The following is a 23,498-nucleotide window of genomic DNA, read 5'->3' as shown; positions in this document are numbered from 1 at the left end:
AAATTAGCCTTTGATGGGATTTAGAGTGCCTTTAATGAGATCCAGCGGGGAGAGGAGATAAGGTTCAGTGGAGGTGCCAGCCTGCTGTTTGTTTGGGTCATCCACTCTTTGGTTTTGTTTACTTTTAACACTTCTCACTCCTTTGCCAATTCCTCCAACCCCCTCCTCCCCCCCCTTTCCCCATAGCATCCCGCCAGGATGGAAGGCTGGCAGGCGGTTCTTGCATTCCGAATGCACCTCATCAGGGCTTCATTTGTTCTGTTTGTTTTATCTCCTGTTCCTTTTAAGGGAGACGTTTTGCTCTTGCACACCTTAAAAAAATGGGTAGGGTTTTAACTGCGCTAAAGCCTTCCTCGTACATCCCACGTTTTGCAGGCTGCTGAAAAATCTTAAACTCTAGTTAAAGTAACTTTTCTTTGCCATAACTCTTAAAAACGGGTGCATTTTTCTTAGGGGGAAAAACACAACCCTGTAGAAAAGAGAGAGTGCAGCCTTCACAGATCATTGGAAAAACCAAGCTGTTCTGTGTATGACCTTTATAATCCCATACCCTGTAGATGCTAATTGAGATGCAGAATATGAAGATACCTTGAGACATACTATGAAAAGTCTTTGGAAAAGAAGGTTGTTGGCTCCAGTCTTTAAGCATGTTTACTCAGAGGCATCCCAGTGTGTCCAGCAGAGGTTTCCTCCCAAATGTTCATGGAACTGCAGCTAAGGCTGAACTCTGTGGAGTATCTTTCTGAGTAAGCTTGCTCTGGCCTGACTCCTGAACAGCTTTTAATAAGAACTGCAGGTGGAAGGAAATATTTCAGCCAACACCACAATCCTATGCATGCTTACTTGGAAGTCTGGGCCCACTGAAATGTTTACTTTTAAGTAAACATGCACAAGATCAGGCCGCCTGCCAGTTCCACAGAGTTAACATTTGTTTCTTGGAGCCCCATAGGTTAAAAATAAGTTACCTAGCTGTGCACAGGATCGTGGCCATTGCTGATAGGAGCAGAGGGAGAAATCCCAGAAAAGGACAGCTAAAGGAAACCAGCACAGAGAGAATTTATAGCAGAGTCCACAGAACTATTTTGAAAATTGTTTTCGCCATTCTAATTCTAAATGCATTCAATGGAAGCAAGTTAATATTGATCTATTGCCATGCAGCAGACTGGGGCATGAGACAGTTAACATGACATTAGAACAGTGTATCGTGATGCATTAGACCCTTCCTGTGTGGGTCATCTGGAAGCACAGTTGACAATGACAGAAATAAATTGGCATTTAACAAAACAAGCTGTAGAGACACTAGACTCAGTCCAACAAAAGTTAGTCACAAGCAGCAGCTTTATCTTATATGCATTTATTCAGAAGTGAATCCCACTGAGTTTAGTGGGAGTTACTCTCGAGGAGGCATACACAGCTTTGCAAAGCTGTACTGTAGTTCCCTTGAAATAAATGAGACTTGAGCTAGTCCCCAGTTCCGTTCCATTGCCTTTAATAGAACTTGGTTACCATCAGATCGTGTTTTTCTTTTGTCCAATGGGTCAATATACATCCTCTAAGCATACAGAAAATGGTGGACAACCATGGTGGCATCTGAAACAATGGATGCTACTAACATTCATGGAGTACATGCCTAATGGCTTCAGTGTGCAAATAGGTTTGCGCAGGAGGCGATTCTTCAGAAAACTTGTTCCAAAAATAATTTAAAGGCTTTAAACTGTGTATTTAAATTGGGCCCAGAATCAAATTGGAAGCCAGTGCAACTGATAAAGCAGGGGATCATATCCTCTGTCAGCAGCAGTGCCGCTGTTTTCTGTTCTAAATTATAGTTTCTGTACACTTCTCAAGGGCAGGCCCATATGCAGGGTGCTACAGCAGTCTAATCTGAAAGTAACCAAGGTGTGTACAACTTCTCTATAAAAGGCCATGGTTGGTGAACCAGTGGAAGCTGGGCAGAAGCACCTCTCTAGGAGCCAAGCTAAGTCCATCAGTAGTCTCAGATTGCGCACCAACTCCTTTTATGGGGAGTGCAATTCCCTCTAGAACAGGGAATTCCTAATTTGATCTCTCATATTGCTTAAGCTCACATCTAGTCCTTCACTGGTCCCAGCCACTGATTTAGGAGCTCCCCTAGAATTGGACTGAGAGGAGAAACAGAATAGGGTATAACTGGCATCCTGATAAAAATTCCTTCCAGTAGCACTTTAGAGACCAACTAAGTTAGTTATTGGTAGCATCCTGATGACACTTCACCTAGAACTCTGGATGACCTTTCCCAGTGGTTTCATGTAGATGCTGAAAAACATAGGAAAGGGGCATCCTTGCAGGACTCCTCCAGGAGGTAAGGGCATAGAGATGATGAACACAAGTCCTTCAGTTCTGCTTTGAGACTTGCCCTTCAGGAGTTATTGGAACCAACCGCAGTAAGATGGTGCCTCCAGGCTGCTGAGAAGGGTACCAAGCTTAATTCTATCAAAAGCTGCTGTGAGGTTCAACATAGCCAGCAGATTTACTTCCACCGTCTTGCTTCTAGCAAAGCTAATCTATCGGGGTGACCAGAGCAGTTTCTTCCCCTGAACCAGAATGGGAATTAGACTGAAGAGAAACTAGGTAATCTGACATCCCTGGAATTGCAAGTCCAGCACATGCTGTGCCTTATTCAAGAATAGCATAGCTGAGACTGGTTGATAGCTAGTAAGTTCAGTAATATCTAGGAAATATTTGTTTCGTACAAGCCTCATCACCTTTGAACGCTACCTTAATACAGCAAAGTATTTGCCAACCAGTATTTACCAGCCTTCTCTGGTAGCTTTTACCAACCAGAACTGATGTGGGTCTCTCCAAGAATCATGCACACATTCTCAGGGTGAACAGGATTTAAAAGTATCCGTAAAAATAATACAGCATTGTCAACTTCTCTGTGCATTTAGATACCTGCCTCATTTTATTCAAAGACTCCCCCAGTGTATTTTGAACTCAAATCTACCAAATTCTCCCCCAAACAAAACTCAGTTGAGTTTGTAACATTTTTGGGAATATTGTATCTGTATAGGAACAACTTGTTAAAAAAATGCTGTTTTTCTAAAGCAAGAGTAGCAGATTCCTATACTGGTTTGCACACAAATGTGGAAGCACTTAGTTGATCAAAGGAGGTACCTGGCTACAGTCAGGAATCCTTTTTGAGTGGGGTGGGGCGGGGATGCCGATTGTATGGTGGAAGGATTTCTAACTGACCAGAAAAGTGCCCCCCCTTAAGACTCTTTAACAACACTTTTATCTGCAGAAATCAACAGGTGATGCTTTTTAGCATTATCACCTGCTAATGCCTGGACTCAAGCTGTTGTTTAAGGGCTTAGGTTGCAATCCCTAAACCCACTAACCTGAGAGTAAGCCCCACTGAATTTAATGGCACTTACTTCTGAGTAGGCAAGGGTAGGATTTAAGCCTTGGTGACGTAAGCTGGTTGAAAAATTGGCAGATTTACTACTGATGAAGATTTCATGTGTTTCTCGAACCCCGCTAATTCTACACTGAAGTCCTAAATTCAGTTATGGGGTGGATGAGATATTACTCAGGAACTCCGTAATATCTTCTTGGTATTCTGCCCCTATCTGTATATCTGCCTACTTTGAACATTGATGCTTGCTCTGCAACATCAAAGTAGCATGCATATCTTCCTCCTTGCAGTCTTGCCTGTGATTCTTTTTTTTTAATTTTTTAAAAAAATTATTTTTAAAATAGTTCATCATTAATCCACATATATTACAGATATACAAGCATACAAACATACATTTCATACAATCCTTAAAAGTGTTCAAACATACTTACACTCAATCCCACAAATAATACCTTTCCCCATCACCATCCACCACCCCTCACCCCACCTTTGTGTTAGACTTCCAATCTACTCAATTGCAATTTCTTTCCACTTCTATTACTTTCTTTCACACACCTTTAGCCTAATTTCATACTTCTTTTTCTATTACACATTGTTATCCATCTTATTCAGTATTTCAGTGTTTGAAACGGAACTTGTTTATTCTAATAGGAGTTCTGATTTTTCGATGTGGTTTTGCAAGTATCTTTTAAACACCTTCCAGTCCCTATCTATCTTCTCTTTTGAGATCCTTCCAATTTCTCCCATTGTTTTGGATATATTGTAGTACTCCAATAATTTGGCATGCCACTCTATTTTTGTCGGTACAATACCACTTTTCCAGTTTTTCGCAATCAATAGCCTTGCGGCTACTGTTGCGTATAAATATAAGGTCTTGTCTTCTTCCTTTAGGCTTCCTGGTACTATTCCCAATAGAAAACCTTCTGGTGTTTTCCTAAATGAATATCTAAACATTTTTTTTTTCATTTCGTTATATATTATTTCCCAAAATTGTTTGATGTTTAAACAATTCCACCATATATGTATCATAGTACCTTTTCCAGTGTTGCATCGCCTGTGATTCTTAAGGCTGCCATTTTTATTTATTGGTGTGGCTCCTCTTCCTTTAATAGAAGCTTGATTTGCAGAAATTTAAGAGGACAAGCTTTTCCTGGCATGGGCACAAGGTGCTGCAGAAAAGCTTCTTGTCTGGTTGGCATTAGGCATGGGAGGCAGAACCACTGAAAACAGAAGAAATTGCCTGCTACATTGCTAATGCATATTGCACCCTTTTCAAGTATATCACATAAATGGTACTTGAGCCACTGTGTTTGAATCTGTGTGGTAAGGCTTGTGGTCACTGTTTAGCAAGACTACACTAGTGGAAGGTGAAGTACAGCTTTGGTCTTGCAGTCTAATAAACTGGCTATGAATCAGGAAGTCCCAGTTTTGAATATTTCCTCTGCTACAGTCTTTCAAGCTAGCCTCAGCTCCCCATCTACAATATGGAGATAATAACATTGACCTACTTCACAGGATTGTTGTAAGGGTTACTGAGATAACGTCACCTCTAGGCCAGCCGCTCTCACTTAGCCTTGGCACCTGCAACATGGAGATAAAAATACTGACCTAATTTACAGGATCGTTGTAATGATTACGGAGATAATGTTACTGACTTTTGCAGGAACATTGTAACGATTATGGAGTTATTATATGTCAGGTGCTTTGAACACTTGAAGGCGCTATAGGAATGCTAATTAGTGGAAATTAAACGCTTCATGTTTTGCATGTGGGTTTTGTTTGCGCATGCACACCCTCTGCAAACAGAGGGTGACGTTTTGGATGCAGCTGCTCCTATCTGATACCTGTTTTGCTTGAAGTCTGGTAACCTGACCTCTGGACTTCCTTTTGCCATATGTAAGTCATATTTTATTACAGAAGCCGGACCTTGAAGTGAAATACTTACTATCTGAAGAGGAAAGGGTTCAGTATTCAATACCTGCGTCAACCTTTTCCACCTAAATAGATGGGACTTTAAAGTGTGCTGTACAGCAGTAAAACATGGTTTCATTTGTTGAGGTTTTTACACTTTGAAAAGCAAGTTTTCCTCTTTCCTTTCATGATGATTCTCTTGGTTATTTATTGTAAGTACGGTAAATCAGGTACATGCTTTAGTTCCGTAGTGGGGATTGGCTTCTGGCAGAGAGATTTATGTGGCTGCTTAGGTTTGCCACGGAGAAAATTGTATTTTAGAAGTGCTTAACTTTGGCTGGGATTTGGTCCAGGGGTTTGGTGAGGTTCTGCATTTGTGTTCAACCTGCAGCTGTGGTTTTGAAAACTCCCCCTTTAATTTCCCATAGCATAGATTAAGCAAATGCAATTGCTGTCTGAATGATAGGTGGGAGGTGAAATGTGTTCAAAGGCAGCTCATTATCTCCTGATTAAAATGTATTGCCACCTGTAGCTTTCCTTGGTGTTAAGTCGGCTTCCATGAGAATGGAAGGTAAATGCTCACATTCACTCACCTTGTGCTAAGTAGCACCAGCTTCACCTGGTTAGTTAAAAAAAAAACCCTAGACCTTAAAGGTGTATTTTACCCAGTGGTGAGCATGTTTGCTTATTTATTAAGTTTTTGTCATGCTGTTTTTCAAATGAAGGTTCCTCTCCCATTTTATGATCACATCAACTTGGTCAAGTAGGTGAGAGAGAGAGGGAGGGGCAGGCTGTCACCAGTAGGGTGGCCAGGTCAGAAAGAGAGATCCTGTGCTTTCTACACAGCTATTAAAGGTGCAGGAGTCCCACCCTGTTGTCCCGTCCCCCCATGACTGCCCTAGTTCCCAGTGAGCTTTATTGCTGAGTGCTATTTAAATTGGACTCTCTTCTTTGCCTTCTACATTTAGAAGAGTTCACTTCTTGGGGCACGGACCTAGCTTTTATGTTGCTCTGCAATGCACTGTGCACCTGCTTACTATATTTAAAGTTTAGCAGTAGCAGCTGACCGTGCTGCTTTGCAAATATTTTAACTTATTTTAATGCAACGTTTGCATTAGTGTTCTAAGGCCAGTTTCCATAGCCCAACTAATTGTTGCAATTTGATGTGCATGAATGTAATGGTAAACCTCTAACATCACCTGTTCCCAAAAGAACAGATTCAGGTAGGTAGCTGTGTTGGTCTGAGGCAGTCGAAATATATATAATAATAATAAAAAAATTGCCCAGTAGCACCTTAGAGACTAACTAAGTTTGTTCTTGGTATAAGCTTTTGTGTGCATGCACATTTCTTTAGATACACTGAAAAAGAAATCACCAGACCCTTATATATAGTGGGAGGGTGGGGTGGGGTTTTTCCTCAGGAGGGTAGTAGTGGTTGTCAACAGGTTTACCATAACCATTGAGTCAATCACCCATCTCCTACTACCTTCCTGACATCTGATGGGAGGGCGTTCCACAGGGCAGGCACCACTACCAAGAAGGCCCACTGCCTGATTCCCTGTAACTTTGCTTCTCGCAGCGAGGGAACCGCCAGAAGGCCCTCGCAGCTGGACCTCAGTGTCCAGGCAGAATGATAGAGGTGGGGACACTCCTTCAGGTCTATTGGGCCGAGGTCGTATGGCTTTAAAGGTCAGCACCAACACTTTGAATTGTGCTCGGAAATGTACTGGGAGCCAATGTAGGTCTTTCAGGACCGGTGTTATATGGTCTCGGTGGCCGCTCCCAGTCACAATATTATATTGAATATTGGTCAAGTATATAAAGCCTGGTTTTGCAGAGACAGTTGTGGCAGAGGTCCCCAACAAAGGCTTGACTTAATACCCTGACATGTCTGTGGAGGTGCCTCTGCCCCACTGAAAATGCTGTGGGGCTGGTGTTGCTCCTTTCGAACTGGCCCTGTGGTTCTACCTTTAACATGATTTGCAGGTGGTGATGTTTTATATCCATGCCCAAAAACTTGCCCTTGCAATTCCAGCATATAATGCTGTTGTTAGAGACACAATAATAAGTCACAGGACTTCTTTTTGGCAACTCTGGGTATCAGGACCAGCCCAAGGCACTTCACTGTCTGAGTGGACCTGCAAATATTTCCCATTCCACGCCCTGCCCCAGGAGAGCCCACTTTGCAGCGAAGGCAAACATTATTTAAAGTTAAAACGCAGCCAGTGACACACTCAGCCTGACTTTGTCCCTTTGTCTTGGAGGGCATCTGATGGTGTGGGGCAGAAGGATGGTGGCAGCTGTGGGGGAATGAGGTTGATTTGCCAGCCTTCTTCATCCACTGTCTGAATGGGGAAGCTCACCATGAGTTGGCCCTTAAATGAATTGGACGCTTGTAGCTTGTGCTGCTGTGATACCTGTATGGTTGCTTCCTGGTGCCTCCTGAATCTTGTGTCCTGCAGTTGCAGCACTTGTCCAGTGGGTGAAGCTAAGCCACTTGGCTTAAGTAGAATGGAAGAGGGCAGAGCAAACTTTCTGGAGAGAGTTCGGTGCCTGCTCCGAAACGAAGGGTGTGCGCATGTGTGACCATGATTGCTGTAGGGTAGGAGCAGAAATTGGCTGCCTCTCCTACCACATTGCTAGCAAGTGACCCTCTCGTGTGGTTTTAAATAAAAAGGAGGCAATGCCCTACACAAGGGACGCAGGTGGCACTGTGGGTTAAACCACAGAGCCTAGGGCTTGCCGATCAGAAGGTCGGCAGTTCGAATCCCCGTGACGGGGTGAGCTCCCGTTGCTCGGTCCCTGCTCCTGACAACCTAGCAATTCGAAAGCACGTCAAAGTGCAAGTAAATAAATAGGTACCGTTCCGGCGGGAAGGTAAACGGCGTTTCCGTGCGCTGCTCTGGTTCGCCAGAAGCGGCTTAGTCATGCTGGCCACATGACCCGGAAGCTGTACGCTGGCTCCCTTGGCCAGTAAAGCGAGATGAGCGCCGCAACCCCAGAGCCAGCCACGACTGGACCTAATGGTCAGGGGTCCCTTTACCTTTACCTTTATGCCCTACACAAAATGTTCTTGGCTTCATAGAACTGTCAGGTAATAGGAAGTCACCAAACAGTGTTTGTCGGAGTCATTTGATCAGGGTCACAGCCAGAGTTGTTGGTGTGTGCTGCATTGGCAGACTTCTAAAGTTGGTTCGTACTAACATTATTTTGGCCAGGAATGTTCCGTAGTCGTCGTCTTCTTCTTCTTCTTCTTCTTCTTCTTCTTCTTCTTCTTCTTCTTCTTCATAATGGCAATATGTGTGTCCGTGCTTCTTACTTGGGTACTTTTTTTGAACTGAATCTCAAAATGTAAGGTGTAAGTCTTCTATGTTTTTATGGTTTGCTGTGCTGGACAGCAGCAGTTTGCTCTCTTGCTTTGAGGTTGGAACCCAGATCCTGCTTGCTGACCAGCATCTTGCCTGCTGCGTACCTGGGACATTGCATATCATGAAGCTGGAAACAGATTCAGGGGTTCCCTTCCCTGCAGTCCATGTGGGCCTGTTATTCTGATTTGTAAAATTATCTTGAAAGGCGAGAAGATGGTCCTGTCATCTGACTGAATTCCCATAACCCCTCCATTCCATTCCGTGCACGACTTGCCTTGCTCTCTGTTTGGCACCTGATATTTAAAAGTGAGCAAATCTCCGTTTATATGTTTCAGTCACTTCTTTCAAATCATAACTACCTTTCTATGCCCCCTTCCCTGCAAAGATCTCAAGTACATGTTTTTACCCTCTCTGCTTTCTCTTCGCAACAACCCTGTGAGGTAAGTCAAGCTGAAAAATAGATCACCCAGTGGGTTTCATGTGGCTGGATTTGAACCCTGGTCCAGCACATTATTATTATATTTATATATTTATTTTTTAAATTTGCATACTGCCCTATACCCACAGGTCTCAGGGCGGTTACAATATAAAAACACAAAATAAATACCACAACACAACAACATAATGATAAAAACAAAAACAACCCTATAACCCCTTCCTCCTCAACAAATTTTCAAAGGACATTGGATGTCAGTTAGCCAAAGGCCTGGTTAAAGAGAACTTTTTTTGTCTGGCGCCTAAAGGTGCATAATGAAGGTGCCTGGTGAACCTCACTGGGGAGAGCATTCCACAAACAGGGAGCCACTGCAGAGAAGGCCTGTTCTTTTCACCACCCTATACAACACCACCATTAGAGATGGTTTCTGAGGAAGGTTGTAGCTAATGCTTGTTCTATTTGGAGAAGACCTATTGAAATCAATAGACACAACTAACTTGGGTCTACTCTGAGTAAAACTTAGTTGCATATAACCCAGACTTCTCAAATGATGTGAGTTGTCTTGGACTTCTGTATTAACTTTTACCTATGGGAGCTTCCAGAGGTGTGGCTCTTCTGGCATGATTCAATCCCTTAGTGGCAAATTCAGGTCAATCAGAGTCACAGTTGCTCTGGCCCTCTTCCACACCAAGCCTGACCCATCCCCTTACCAAAAAATGATGAGTTGTGTTTTTTTGGTCATAGGGAGAGTGATAGGAAAATGCACTGGAAATTGTGGGGCGATACTTGCTTGGCACAGCATCCCGGATTCTCCCTGCACGCAAATCAAAATTAAGGCTCAATAAATAGCTGGTGTCTGCTAACTTCTCTGTGCAAACAAGCGAATGCCTGGCTAACAGGCCATCTGGAAGCGGCATTTCCTTTTCTGTTAAGGAAATTCCTAAATTGTCCCTGATTTTGTGGGGGCCAGTTCTTAGGTTCTAATAATAATAATAGTAATAATAATAAATTATTTATACCCCGCCCATCTGGCTGGGTTTCCCCAGCCACTCTGGGCGGCTTCCAACCGAATATTAAAAACAATACAGCATCAGACATTAAAAACTTCCCTAAACAGGGCCGCCTTCATTGCCTTGACATCTGCTGGGAGGGCATTCCACAGGGCAGGCGCCACTACTGAAAAGGCTCTCTGCCTGGTTCCCTGTAACCTCACTTCTCGCAGCGAGGGAACTGCCAGAAGGCCCTTGGCGCTGGACCTCAGCGTTCAGGCTGAATGATGGGGGTGGAGACACTCCTTCAGGTATACAGGACCAAGGCCATTTAGGGCTTTAAAGGTCAGCACCAACACTTTGAATTGTGCTCGGAAACGTAATGGGAGCCAATGAAGATCTTTCAGGACCGGTGTTATATGGTCTTGGAGGCCACTCCCAGTCACCAGTCTACCTGCCGCATTCTGGATTAATTGTAGTTTCTGGGTCACCTTCAAAGGTAGCCCCACATAGAGCGTATTGCAGTAGTCCAAGCAGGAGATAACTAGAGCATGCACCACTCTGGCAAGACAGTCCGCAGGCAGGTAGGGTCTCAGCCTGCGTACCAGATGGAGCTGGTAGACAGCCGCCCTGGACACAGAATTAACCTGCGCCTCCATGGACAGCTGTGAGTCCAAAATGACTCCCAGGCTGCGCACCTGGTCCTTCAGGGGCACAGTTACCCCATTCAGGACCAGGGAGTCCTCCACACCTGCCCGCCCCCTGTTCCCCAAGAACAGTACTTTTGTCTTGTCAGGATTCAACTTCAATCCGTTAGCTGCCATCCATCCCCCCAACTGCCTCCTAGAGCAATATAGCTTTCTCTCCCCCTTCAACTTCACCCTACATGGCTGCCGTTTTTTGTTTTTCTAAAAAAATTCCACTACATTTTGTGAAAAGAACCACTAATGTTCTGACTTCCCCCATTGTTGTCTTTTAGAAGAGCAGTGTGGGGAATGGCAGGCAAAGCAGCCAGCACCCCTCCTGATACATAGGAATTTGCCCTGTGTGTTGAACCCAAGCTTCTCCAACATATTAGATAATACTGGCATGCAGTATTGCGGCTCTAATGTTTCCTACTAAACAGTTTTCAGATTATCTTTGAAGGTGAAAATGATGGCAGGTTATAGGGTACTACATTCAGATATGTTCCCATTCGGATTATCAGCGAGAAAAGCTTGCTGCTTCTCAAACATTCCTGTGAATACGCTTACCAACAAATGACACGGGAAACGTTTCTTTCTAGAATGGAATGTTACTTCCTGTTTTGGACCTAGAAATGCTATTTTATCCTTTCCTTGTGGGTGGAGGGCAGCAAGAGGTGATGAACTCTTTGGATTTCTTTTTTGTAAATAGCTTGAATTAGGTTTGCATCTATTTTTAAATGCCTAAAAAATAAAACATATTAGTGAGCCAGCCAAAATAGCTTTCCCCTGAAAGGAATGAACACCTCTCGGCTGCCAAAGGCCACTCGAAGCCTGTGTACAAGCCAAAATGAATTGGGGGGAAGTTATATGTAGCACTGATTCATTTCAGTAGGACTGGTACATGAGAAGGCCAAGTAAACTATATCCACGTTTGTCCTCCAGGCTAAGGACCTGATGTAAGTAAGTAGATCTAGGCCCTTTTCACACATCAGGTTTTTAGGAGCGCACCTAAAAATATGAAGAATGACTTAAGTCACTTCCAGACTGTCGCTGTTTTGCAGATGAGATTCAGTCATGCACAAGCAAATCAGAATTAAAGTGATTTTGATGTGGCACTCCTGTGCAACAATAATTTTATCCCCTAAATAGTACTTTTTTGCTGTAAGAAAGTTGCTCTAAGAGTTGTTGTGGAAATTAAAGGCTCTGGCAGCCGTCCATAGTCCATAGATGCCAATGGCTGACGCTGTCTGGAGCCTGTGGGAGACCTGGCTTCTATTGGCCTCATGTTGTCCTATCTACATCCTTGTGCTCATTGGCATGGCAAACTTGAGCCTTGGCTTTACCACTTCAATCTGCAGGTGTGTGTGTGTGGAGGGGGGTGTCACATAAAGGAAATGCCCTCCATCGAAGAAAGCAAGTTGGTCCCTACATATAGAAGAGTAACATGTTGGGGAGAATGCTAAGCTAGAACCATTCTTTCTGACATGTCAGTCTTTTATTGACTTTCTGCATGGAAGAGCACATAAGGAAACCCCCCCACCTGTGCTCCAAAGTGGTACATGCCAGTCTTAGGCTTACCCCTGCATTGAGAAAGTAGCCCCTTGTCTAAGAGGGCAATTGTCCCTAGTTATTGCTAGATATCATGATGGAAACAACTGCCTCTTGGTTTCACATATGTTTCGCAGGTCCCATTTTATGCCGCAGGTTGTAAGAAGGTGGTAATATTCTTGACTTTATAAAGTACAGTGGTACCTCTGGTTAAGAACTTAATTTGTTCTGGAGGTCCGTTCTTAACCTGAAACTGTTCTTAACCTGAGGTACCACTTTAGCTAATGGGGCCTCCTGATGCCGCTGCGCGATTTCTGTTCTCATCCTGAGGTAAAGTTCTTAACCCGAGGTACTACTACTGGGTTAGTAGAGTCTGTAACCTGAAGTGTTTATAACCCGAAGCATTTGTAACCTGAGGTATCACTGTATAGAAAAGTACTTGAGGGATACCCACCTAAGCGCTCTGCATGGGTTTCATTTTTTTTTTTGCTCCCATTCAAACCCCTGTTTTGTTATGCAGGGTTTAGAAAAAAACCTATTATGAGGGAAGAGCAGTTCTGGTGGTGTAAGCTGACTGACCTCCCCTCCCCTCACCCCAACCACAAAATTTAGTTTTAAATTTGCAGTGCAGAGAGTCTTGACAGTCATCACCAATGCCCTGCATAGGACATTCATCCCAAACACAGGTCTTTGTCTCATCATGGGGCTTTCAATACATTAGATTTGAAAACAGAGAGGGGAGTTAATGAAATTCTGAGCGGTCCAGGGGGCAATACCTTTTCTTTCTGCGATGTCTTTTAGATAGACTTGGATCCTTATGTGTGCTCTTTGTCACATAAAGATCAGGCTTGTTTAAAACAAAGGAGTGTTGACCTTCCAACCCTCTCCAAGCCTGTGGCGGCTTTCGGGACTCTTTGTTTGCTTTTAAGTGGGTAGGTGACACTTCTCGCCTTTCTGGATTTTCAGTTATCTTCATTCATCTTATCACCACATAAAATAGTTGTTTTGTTTTTCTTTTCTTTTTTTTTAAAAAAATCATTTGCCTTTATCTTTAAGTTAGGTTAGTCTCTTAGTATTAGATTTTTGAACTAATAAAAGCAAATATGGGATGTTTGAAGTGTCACAATTTTTTCATATTGGGAAATGTTGGGGACTTTGATGTTTTACAAAATCACTTGCACGTTTACTGAAATGAAACTAAAGTTCTGGCTCTTCAAAATACATTTTTAAAAAATCTTGGGGGTAGGTATTTCTGTGCTTTTACACAAAAAAACCCAAACCTTTCTGTTATCAAAAGGATATATATTTAGAGAAATGCATTGTTTTCGTATAAAATATGTGTGTACGTTGCTTATTGGCGTGAACTTTAAATGTCCATTTGTAATTCAGCTTGCCTTACACTAGTTAGCCAATCCTTCTGCTTGCCTCAGAGATTACTTTTTCTGTTTCTGCAATCTCTTGTGTAGCTGGTCATTGAGGGAATAGTTGCTGGTTTCTAATGTCTAGGTAAGATTCTTTTTTCTTCCACTCATTTTTTTTTGGGGGGGGTGAGACTAGTTTTGATGCCATTTAACATTAGCACCGCACCTGCAATCACAAAGCCTAGCTCTACTGTCTCAGTGACTTTAGAATCCAGCCAAAAAACTTGTCCACTGACACTGATCTCCCATGTTATCTCTCCATATAGTGTCCTGTTTTCATTGTTGTGTTTCCTTCTCTTCAGCAAAGTGAGCTGAACTCCTTCCTGTGGACTATAAAAAGAGACCCGCCGTCCTACTTTTTTGGTACCATTCACGTCCCATATACCCGGGTCTGGGATTTTATCCCTGACAACTCCAAGAGGGCCTTCCAGCAGAGCCATATTGTCTACTTTGAATTGGACCTCACCGATCCCTACACCATCTCTGCTCTTACCAGTTGCCAGCTCCTGCCACAGGGCGAAAACCTTCAGGATGTGCTCCCCAGGGACATTTACCGCCGGCTCAAGCGCCACTTGGAATACGTCAAGCTCATGATGCCTTCCTGGATGACTCCAGACCAACGGGGCAAAGGCCTGTATGCTGACTATCTCTTCAATGCCATCGCAGGCAACTGGGAGAGGAAAAGGCCGGTATGGGTCATGCTGATGGTGAATTCTCTGACTGAGGTGGACATTAAGTCACGTGGTGTACCTGTCTTGGATCTCTACCTCGCCCAGGAAGCTGAACGCCTTCGAAAGCAGACCGGGGCAGTGGAAAAAGTAGAGGAGCAATGCCACCCACTGAACGGCCTCAGTTTCTCCCAGGTAAGGGAAACTGAAGTTTTCTTCTCCTACTGTCCTATACATCCTACAATCTGTGCTTTGATCATTCTTAGCTGGCAATCCACATTCCCCTTTCATTGGAGGTTGGGGGGCAGAGACCACAAAGTGGGCAAAATATTTGAATTGGCTTCTTGCATTGGAACTCTGGAATGCTCCTTAGGGAGATTCCAGAACTTTGCTTCTTGTCAAAGAAGCAAATGTCCCGGCCTTAGGAGGTCCGTACCATAGGAGAACACTCTATTAAGACCCTCAGGATTTGAAATTTCTGGTTGCTGAAACATGTAGATAGATGCATCTCTCCTCCAGTTGCAGAAAGCTGGGTTTTGCCTGCTTCCTCATGTTGTGTTTGACTTCCTAATTAATCATTGGCAACTGCTGCTTTCAACTTAAATAGGGTATTTGGCAAAGTGCTTAGTAACCCTGATAGCAACATGGCATGGATTTACTTAGGAAGCGCACCTTTCAGTATAGGATATCATGGAATACGTTCAAGAATGCAACATGTTGGAGTGCACATTGACTAATAGCAAACATGTTAAACCAATTAAAAAATTATCCAGTAGCACCTTATACCCAGAACAAACTTAGTTGGTCTCTAAGGTGCTACTGGACAATTTTTTAATTTATTTCGACTGCGTCAGACCAACACTGTTACCTACCTGAATGTTAAACCAGTTCAACTTGTCAAACCGTCTTTGGGAGTTGTAGTTTTCTGTAGCCCACTAGTGGGGAGCTTCCCACCCATGTGCCTAATTAGACCCACATGTCCTCCTCATTTGCCCCATGAGTCAGTTTCTGACGAGCTACACCCACCTGCCCTACACCCAGCTTCGTATAAGACATCAGGTGTGGGGCAGGTAAGGACATAGCTCCCTGCCAAAAGTGATGTTTGTATGATTGTGGGCAGTTGGGAAGACACAGCACGACCATGTTGCGCCCATTCCCTTGCTGGTTTGATTTCAAATTGTGTGGGCAAAGAACGTGGGTCACTTGACACAGGGTCGGATTAAGACCTTTAGAGGCCCTAAGCACTTAAAAGATTTTTGTGCCCCCATATATATCGAATTCAAAATGTAAACAATGAAAAACCATAAAATAAAATTTTACTTTTCCAAATGAAACAAAACCTACAGTAAGATGGAAAAATGGATAGTTTTCTGTATACTTCTATTTTCCATTTGAAAAAAAATTCTCCTACTTTCTCCAATTGCAAAGTCCGTGGTAAATCTGGCAATGGAAAAAGGGTAATTCTCCTTGGGTAATAATTACTCCCTTAAGAACAGAAGGAGAGTGTGCTGGATCCGACCAGTGGCCTTATATCTAGTCCAGCGTCCTGTTCTCACAGTGACCAACCAGATGCCCATTATCGGAAGCAGGATTTGAGCGCAATAGCCCTCTCCCCTCCTGTGGTTTCTGTATTCTGTATTCAGAAGCATCACCGCTTCTGAGTGTGGAGGCAGATCATCGCCATCCTGGCCTTCGATAGCCCTCTCCTCTTCCACGAATTTGTCTAATCCACTTTTAAAGCCATCCAAGTTGGTGCCATTACTGTCCCCCGTGAAAAGCAAGTTCCATAGTTTTAACTATGCGCTGCGTGAAGGACTTTCTGTCATCTCTCTTTGAGTCTTGCAACATTCAGCTTCACTGGGTGGTCCCCAAGTTCTCAGTGTCCCGAGAGAGGGAGAAAACAATTTCTCTGCACACTGTGTGCCATTTAAAAACTGCATCCTAGGGGTTTGGACTACATGACCCTACGGGAGCCTTTCAACTCTACAATTCTGTGACTGAGAGGCTGGTGGAAAGGAAGCACCTGGATTCCAGTGAGCCACAGACTCCTCTAGGAGCACGGGGAAAGCCACCTGTCTATCCATGAATAAAGTCCATGAATAACCATAGCTTAGAGGTCCTGGGCCCTGAGGAAGTCAGATTATCCTCCACCAGGGCCAGGGCCTTCTCAGTGATGGCTCCGACCTGGTGGAATGCTCTGTCCCATGAGACCAGGGCCCTGCAGGATTTAACTTCCTTCCGCAGGGTCTGTAAGACAGAGCTATTCTGTCTGGCTTTCAATTTGAACTTAGCCTGATCTCCCCCCCCTTCCCTCCCCCTCTCCTTTTTATGAAGATTACCCGCTCTGGAATCCCAAAGCTAATTCTCCCCTGGTCTCCTCGCTGGCCCAAATAGGACTAATTTAGCCAGCTAGCCCTGGTGATCATCTAATGTTTATTGGATGGATTTCCCCCCTAAATTGATTTTTGAATTCTGAATTTATTGTTATTCACGTTTTATACTGTATTTTATGCTTTTTTTGTTGTTGCATCAATTAAGTGTTTTAAATTTGTTGTTAGCCGCCCTGAGCCCGGTTTTCTGAACCGGGAAGGGCGGGGTATAAATAAAAAAATATTATTATTATCCCCCAACTGTTGGAGCTCTCCTACAAATGTACACATTTTGAAAACCCTTTCTCCCTCTTGGGTGCTTTAAGCTCATTCAACTGCTGATCCAAACCCTGGGGCAGTGGTTGCCCCTCCTCTCCGTTCCACCCAGGACCCCCCTCCCTTGCTCCTCCTTATCACCAGCTCCTGAGCGCCACTGAGTGGCACCTTATTGGTGACAGCAGCACCTCCTGGAGGAACAGGCAGAGACAGCAAGCCTTCTAAAAGTTTGATTTAAAAATTGTTTCAAAGGACAAGACCTGGATCCAGTGGGGTTGTGTGTGTGTATGTGTTTTAAAAGAATGTTTATCTTGTCTTGTCGAAATTCAGTTTGAGTCAAAGCTTGCTGCTCCACTGTCCTTAGAGAACCCGCCAGGGTAATGAACTGTGCACACTGCAAACCATAGAGTCTGAATTAGTGTGTATTTCTGCACCAAGTCAAATTGTTTATGCTGATGGATTGATAAGACTTAACTAAAAATAAATAAATTAAGTACACGAACTACTGCTTTTGAAGAAACAACTGCATAGCAATCCAACCTCACTGAACCAAGTGATGAGTCATGATACAATTGAACATGGCTCATTACAGTTTTCATGCAGCATATGGATGTGTTTTGTTCAGTAAACATAAATACGCCTTTTCAGTACTAGGGTTGTGTGTTTGCATGTGTTTAAACAGTACAGCATTGAAAATATTATTTTGAATAAATGAAAAGCACATTGCATTTTATATTCATGTAAACATTTCCCTTCCTGGGATAAACTAGGTCAGCAGGACTGGAGATTGAATTATCGAGCTGGGAAAGGGGGAGAGTTCAGAAGAAATAGGGGGCATTCTTCCAGTGGCTGGTGTAGGGCACCAGCACTTTTGTTTTACTGAAAACACACAAACACACACACAACCAACAACACACACACACTCAACAATTGACACAAGGCCTTTAAAATGGGGTTGAAACCCTGCAATGCCATAATGTGTTGCACATTATGTTGCAAAACATAACATAATGTGTTGTGTTGCATAGAAATCGTAAAAAATGATCACCAAGTACTTGCAGTTATATATTAATATTTATGATAATGTTGACGATGAATTGCCTGACATTTTCAGAAGGTAAAATTAAAATTATTTGGTTTTCCGGAACCAGTTTATGTGCTTCGTTGTCAAACGTAGACTTACCAATCACAAAAATAATAGCGGACTTATTCCTCACACCAAAAAACTTATTTTAAGACCCTTCCCTGGAGAAATTTGCACTCCCTGAAATTTCACTCCCTAAAGTGACACGCCCTAGTAGCACAAGACACCACTGAATAGTAAGTCTAACAGGACATATTTGCCTCTTGGTTCATGTCAAATCCAATTTCACTGATCAGTTGACAGATAGTGTCACACCCTCCTGGACTCTTCCAGAGCAGTGGTTAGGCCAGTCCATAATTTTCATGACCTCTTGTGAAGATAATCTGAATTTTTTTAAAAAATATTGCTTTATCTGGCTGCAGTTAAATTGCTGACTTTTGCCACGCCTCTTTAGAATAGATTCCACAAGTTGCTTGCGTATGGAAAATACTATTTCTCGCGAATTTGGTTTCAAACAGTGGCTTGTTATTTACTGCCTCCATGCAATTCATGATTTGGGTCATCTACTTTGTGTTTCACTGCAGTGATTCCCCACCACTACCACCACATAATACTTATACTTGCATTGCATTATTGCCTGTAAATACTTTGTTAAGAACTGTTTGCTTGAAATGAACAACAGTTATCTTGAGTCAAGTCTTCAAGTAATACAGGCAATGAATGGTTTTATCAGTGGCACACAGTCCCAACAAAAACTAGTAAAGATTCTACAAGCCCCCCCCCCCCCAACCCCATAAAAGTTGTAGAGTTGGAAGGGGACCACAAGGGCCATCAAGTCTACTGGGCAATTGAGTTGGGGGGGTGCACTTCTTATTTATGGCTGATTTTACATAATGAAAGGGATCTGTACTTCGTGAGCGTTCTCCTGCTATATTTCATTCCCTTCTCTCCCAACAATTCTACAACTACCTGTCAGCTTTTCAGCTGGTGCTGACTGCCATGTCTTGTAGTACCATTGTTGAATGGGAAAACCTCCTTTAGATTTCCAGAAATGTCCTATTTACCTTTGTGCTTCCACAAAGAGGTTTATTATGAGGTCCTTACACACTACCTTTTTCTTGTGTTCTGTAAGTAGAGTAAGCTGGAGGTTGGATGCAAGGTTGTAATACCACTAACTGTTAAAAAGGCCCTCTTCAAAAAGTCTTAACTGTATTACGTTGCCACCTTAAATGGAACAATTCGCCCTGTTACTGGATAGCACCTAAGCGGGAGAGATTTATTCATATGATGCAACCTTGCTGAGACAATTTTTGAGATGTGGCCACATAGATTTCCATTCCACTGCACTAAATTTCACACCTGTCAGATTCCCAAGCTATCTTCAATTCTACTTCATACTCAAATTTGCTTTTGATCAATAAATTATATATGGTTGAGGCTAATCTCTTCAAACCTTTAGAGCCCTCCACACAAAATTTATCAAACACCACTTGCATGGTAATATTGTACACAATGTATATAATATACACTATATTTCAGTTTGCAATTGGTCTGTTTTTCGAAGACTGCAAAAAACAACAACAACAGGTATGTGGTGTTCTTCAGTTGAACAACTGGGGAGAAAATGAAATCTATTTAGGTATTCATCGGCAGTTTGACCTAAGATATCTCTTAGGAAGCACACTTTTTGCTTTTAATGCTTAGTTGCAGTCTCTCAGTCTTTGCACTGGATTCATTAATACATTTGCTGTGTGTGTGAAGGTCAAATGTGAACAGCCAAGTATTTGGGGAGGGGAAGAGGGGCTCGTTTCTTATAGCTGTCAGTGCATTTTGAAGCTGGAGAAAATGTGATCTGCTCCGCTTCAATCCAATCCAGTCAGTTAAAGTTGAGCATGTAACAATGTTTAGGTTAGAGATGTATTGTAATCTCTACTCTGTCCTATAATGGTGTTAAGGAAGATTTATGTAACCAGCCTTGTAAATTTCTGGAAGTCGCGTTGCCCTGCTGTAACAGGATTAGCTAGATTGCTGCATGTGCCCAGATCCTGGATTATCTCTTAGCTGAAGTTGAAATACTTCAAGCTTTAGCTGTTGCAAAGTGTCTCCTAAAGGAGTTAAAAATATGCATAAATGTGCTTTTTCAAGTGCCATTTTTGTGTGCTGCATAGTACATGGAGGTTGTTGGCATCTGTCTGTCTCGAGAGACAGTGGAAGAGTTGGCCTTTGGGCAGTAAAGTCAAAACTGCTGTGGCTGTAGAGACCAATATGGGAGAGACATGTTTTATTGCAGGTGGGGCAGACGAAGGCTTCTACAGGAGCACCATGGTGTTTCTTCTCTCTTTGCTCCTTCCAGCAAGCATTGCTAATCTGGTACATGGAGGGATGCATTTGTTTTTAGAGCTAACGTTGGTCACAGGGAGGTATCTAGCGAAGAGAGTTGGAAATCAGACATCACCCAGCCCTACTTGTTGAATTATAGGTATCTGGCATCCACAAACTCATAACAATACAAACACTACTTACATATTTCCATTAAATTATTTGGGGGACACAGTCAGTGCTTGCTCCATTGTCATAATAGCGCCATTTCTTCAAAGTGTCAAAACTGTTCCCTGTGTAGCAATCTTTTTTGTTTTCTGGCAGATCCTCTGTTTTAATCGCCGCAGCTATTCAATCCATTTGCACGACAAATTTAGAAACTGAAATTGCTGTGTTGCATTCGGAGCTCTTAAGAGAGCTAAAGCAGAAAAAGTCTAGACAAGAGCATCATCATTATTTGAATTGGAATAGGCTGCTCTTTCAAAAAATTGGTGCTGGCTGGGCCTGACGCGTAGAGCTGCATGACATTCTAAGTGTTGCCTCAGTCCTTGCCAAATCAACCAGACCAGCGTTCAAAGTACATTCTTGGTGGCCAGAGAACGTTTACTTGCAAAATGTAGTCCTGGGTTTTCTACCTTTGTGCTGCCGAATGTGGATGAGGGGAGAAGTTTATTCTCGGTTTGAATGGACTGTGAGCCGGGGCAACTCAACGGCAGACCCATGCCGCCTCTGAAAGCAGTTTCTAATGCTGCCACGATTTCAGAACCATTAGGATCCTTTAAAGGGCTGCTTTGAGCATGTCGGGGAGGCTGTCACATTGGATTAGGAAAGACATGCCATCTGCACAGTGGCCCATAGTTCCTGCTAGCTGGAGTGTAATGTTTTCATAACTTCCAGTAATTATGAGCTTGCTTAGGGCTCCTTGATAAAGGCACTCTTGTCTCTCTCAGTTTGCCATTGGTCATGGCGTGTGATCACAAACAACTGCTCGTCAAACTTGAGGTTCTTTTCCTGATCCCTTCTCTCTCTCCCCCACCCCGTCCCGACAAATAACGCTCACAGGGATTACTTATTGTGACATCTTCAGATCTTGTGATGGCTCAAAGGGCTTGGTGATACTCTGGAACTGGGATTTCAACTCAGTACATAACAGATGCGGAGAGATGGCTTGAACAATTTTTGTCCTAAAAGGCATGGAGGTAACTGACTGATCCTGTATGCTAGAAAAGCCTCTCTATTTGCTCCAAATAATTGTTTCCAAATGGCTCATTGGCTAGTCGATTCAGAAGAAAAGGAGAGTTGATATGTGAATGTACTTAAATTCTGCACAGTAGAAGAGCACGGGAACTTGGTAGAAATTTCCCAAACTGATGTGGTGGTCTCTTACGTTTTCATACCTAGAAGTTTCACCATAAATTATATCAGGACTTTCCCACGTTACGTTCTCATTTGTTGAGAGAACCTCCAGAAGAGGTGTAGCTATGTTAATCCATTGCATCAAGAACAATCCAGTGTCACCATAAATAGGAAAACATTTATTATAGCATAAGTTTTTGTGGGCTAGAGTCCACTTCATCAGATTGCAAATAATATTTGATGTCTCTGATGCAGCAGATTCTAACCTACAAAAGATTGTGCTATAATATACTTAGCTTTTCAGCCTTTGTAACAGCAGTTTCAAAGTTTACAAAGCTGTGTGGTTTTCAAAGCTGACGTTTTCACCACAGTTAACCACAGTTTAGGGTTCAGATGTAGTTCTAAATTATCTAAAATGAAAGTGGAACCATCCAGCCTTCTTGCTGCTTTGCTGGGAGAGGAAAGAAGGGAGAAAGCATGAAAGCACAAGGCTCACCGTGGCTCATTCTTGTAGCCCTAAACTATGGCTTAGTGTTACATGCAAACTGGATCCATGGGGCATCAGTGTATTTTTTTTCATGATTTAGTCACTCTCCTGCTGTTATTTCGGCACTTGGGATCTTCTAGCAGGGCCCTCGTGTTGCTGTTGAATTTCTTTTTGTCTTGTTTGTACCATTCTTTCCTCTTCAGCGTCCAAATTACCGTCTTTGTGAACTGGTTCAAATGCCAGGCTGAAACGGGGTTGTGGGCTGTGCCTACAGCTTTATATGTCCTTAGTCATAGGGAACACCTACCTAGGATCAATAAGGATACATTGGCTTTAAATTTCCTAAGTTTTAAATTTTCCCCATAACTGCAGCGTAGTTCCGAGACACTAATGAACAAATGCATAGACCTTTATCTGGTTTTGTTTTTTTTAAAAAGTAATTTCTATTTGAAGTCCAGAGTACAAAAGTTCACCACAATATGAAGTTTACTTTATATTATTCTCCATGATAGCTGAAAATTCTATTTTGTAAGCAGTAACTGGAGAAAATAAATGAAGAAAAACTGATCAGTGGTATCAGGCAGTGGTAGGTTGTCAAGATCCAACCAAGAAGAATTAAGTACCTGTTACACATTACACCCTTCGTTTTTGGATGTGCGGTGAAATTTGGCTTGTCCATAATTATCTCATTTGACCCTCAAAAACTTTGCAAATAAAACTATTGTTGTGAGGGGTTTTTTGTTTGTTTGGTCTATATTGGTACACTTTTCCTTGGCTAGTTATATTTTTAAAAACTGCTCTGAAAAAAATGTTTAGTGCAGGTTGTAATGGTCACAAGCTCCCCATCCGAAATGTCACCCTATGCTCTTTACGTTGTGAGTGCTGAAAGAGAGAGAATGTGTGCAAGCGACATGGGTCTCCAATGCCATGGAAAACCTCCTTGACTAACTCCTTTCATGTCGTGAAATCATTGTGGGCTTGCATGTCTGACACCTCAATATCAGTTTCAAGCCACACTCTGCTTTCAAGCCATGTCGCTGAGTGAGCTGTTGGAGGGCTTCCAGCCAAGGCCTGTGGCATCCAAATGGCAGATGAAACAAATGGCTGAATGTCAAACCCTTGCTGATTTGTTTGAGATAATTCAAACAAGAGAACAGGTCCTTTCCTGGATTCATTTCATGTCGAT

The 23,498-nt window shown here is 42.9% G+C and overlaps 1 protein-coding gene across 5 annotated transcripts in view; it reads left to right on the top strand.

The window, feature by feature from the left end:
• TRABD2A (TraB domain containing 2A) overlaps nucleotides 1-23,498 on the top strand; it is a 73,151-nt gene that overhangs the window by 8,835 nt on the left and 40,818 nt on the right. For 4 of the 5 annotated variants that reach the window (XM_083593559.1, XM_083593560.1, XM_083593557.1 and 1 more), the window contains exon 2: nucleotides 14,056-14,616. In XM_083593559.1, the coding sequence (XP_083449685.1) occupies nucleotides 14,056-14,616 (561 nt within the window). Of the gene's footprint in view, nucleotides 1-12,816; nucleotides 13,019-14,055; nucleotides 14,617-23,498 lie in introns of those variants that run through there. The other variant, XM_083593558.1, reaches the window with a different exon arrangement.

Source organism: Podarcis filfolensis (genome assembly GCF_964270895.1).
Source record: "Podarcis filfolensis genome assembly, chromosome: 17".
NCBI classification, from domain to species: Eukaryota; Metazoa; Chordata; class Lepidosauria; order Squamata; family Lacertidae; genus Podarcis; species Podarcis filfolensis.
This window is presented reverse-complemented; position numbering and strand designations above follow the sequence as displayed.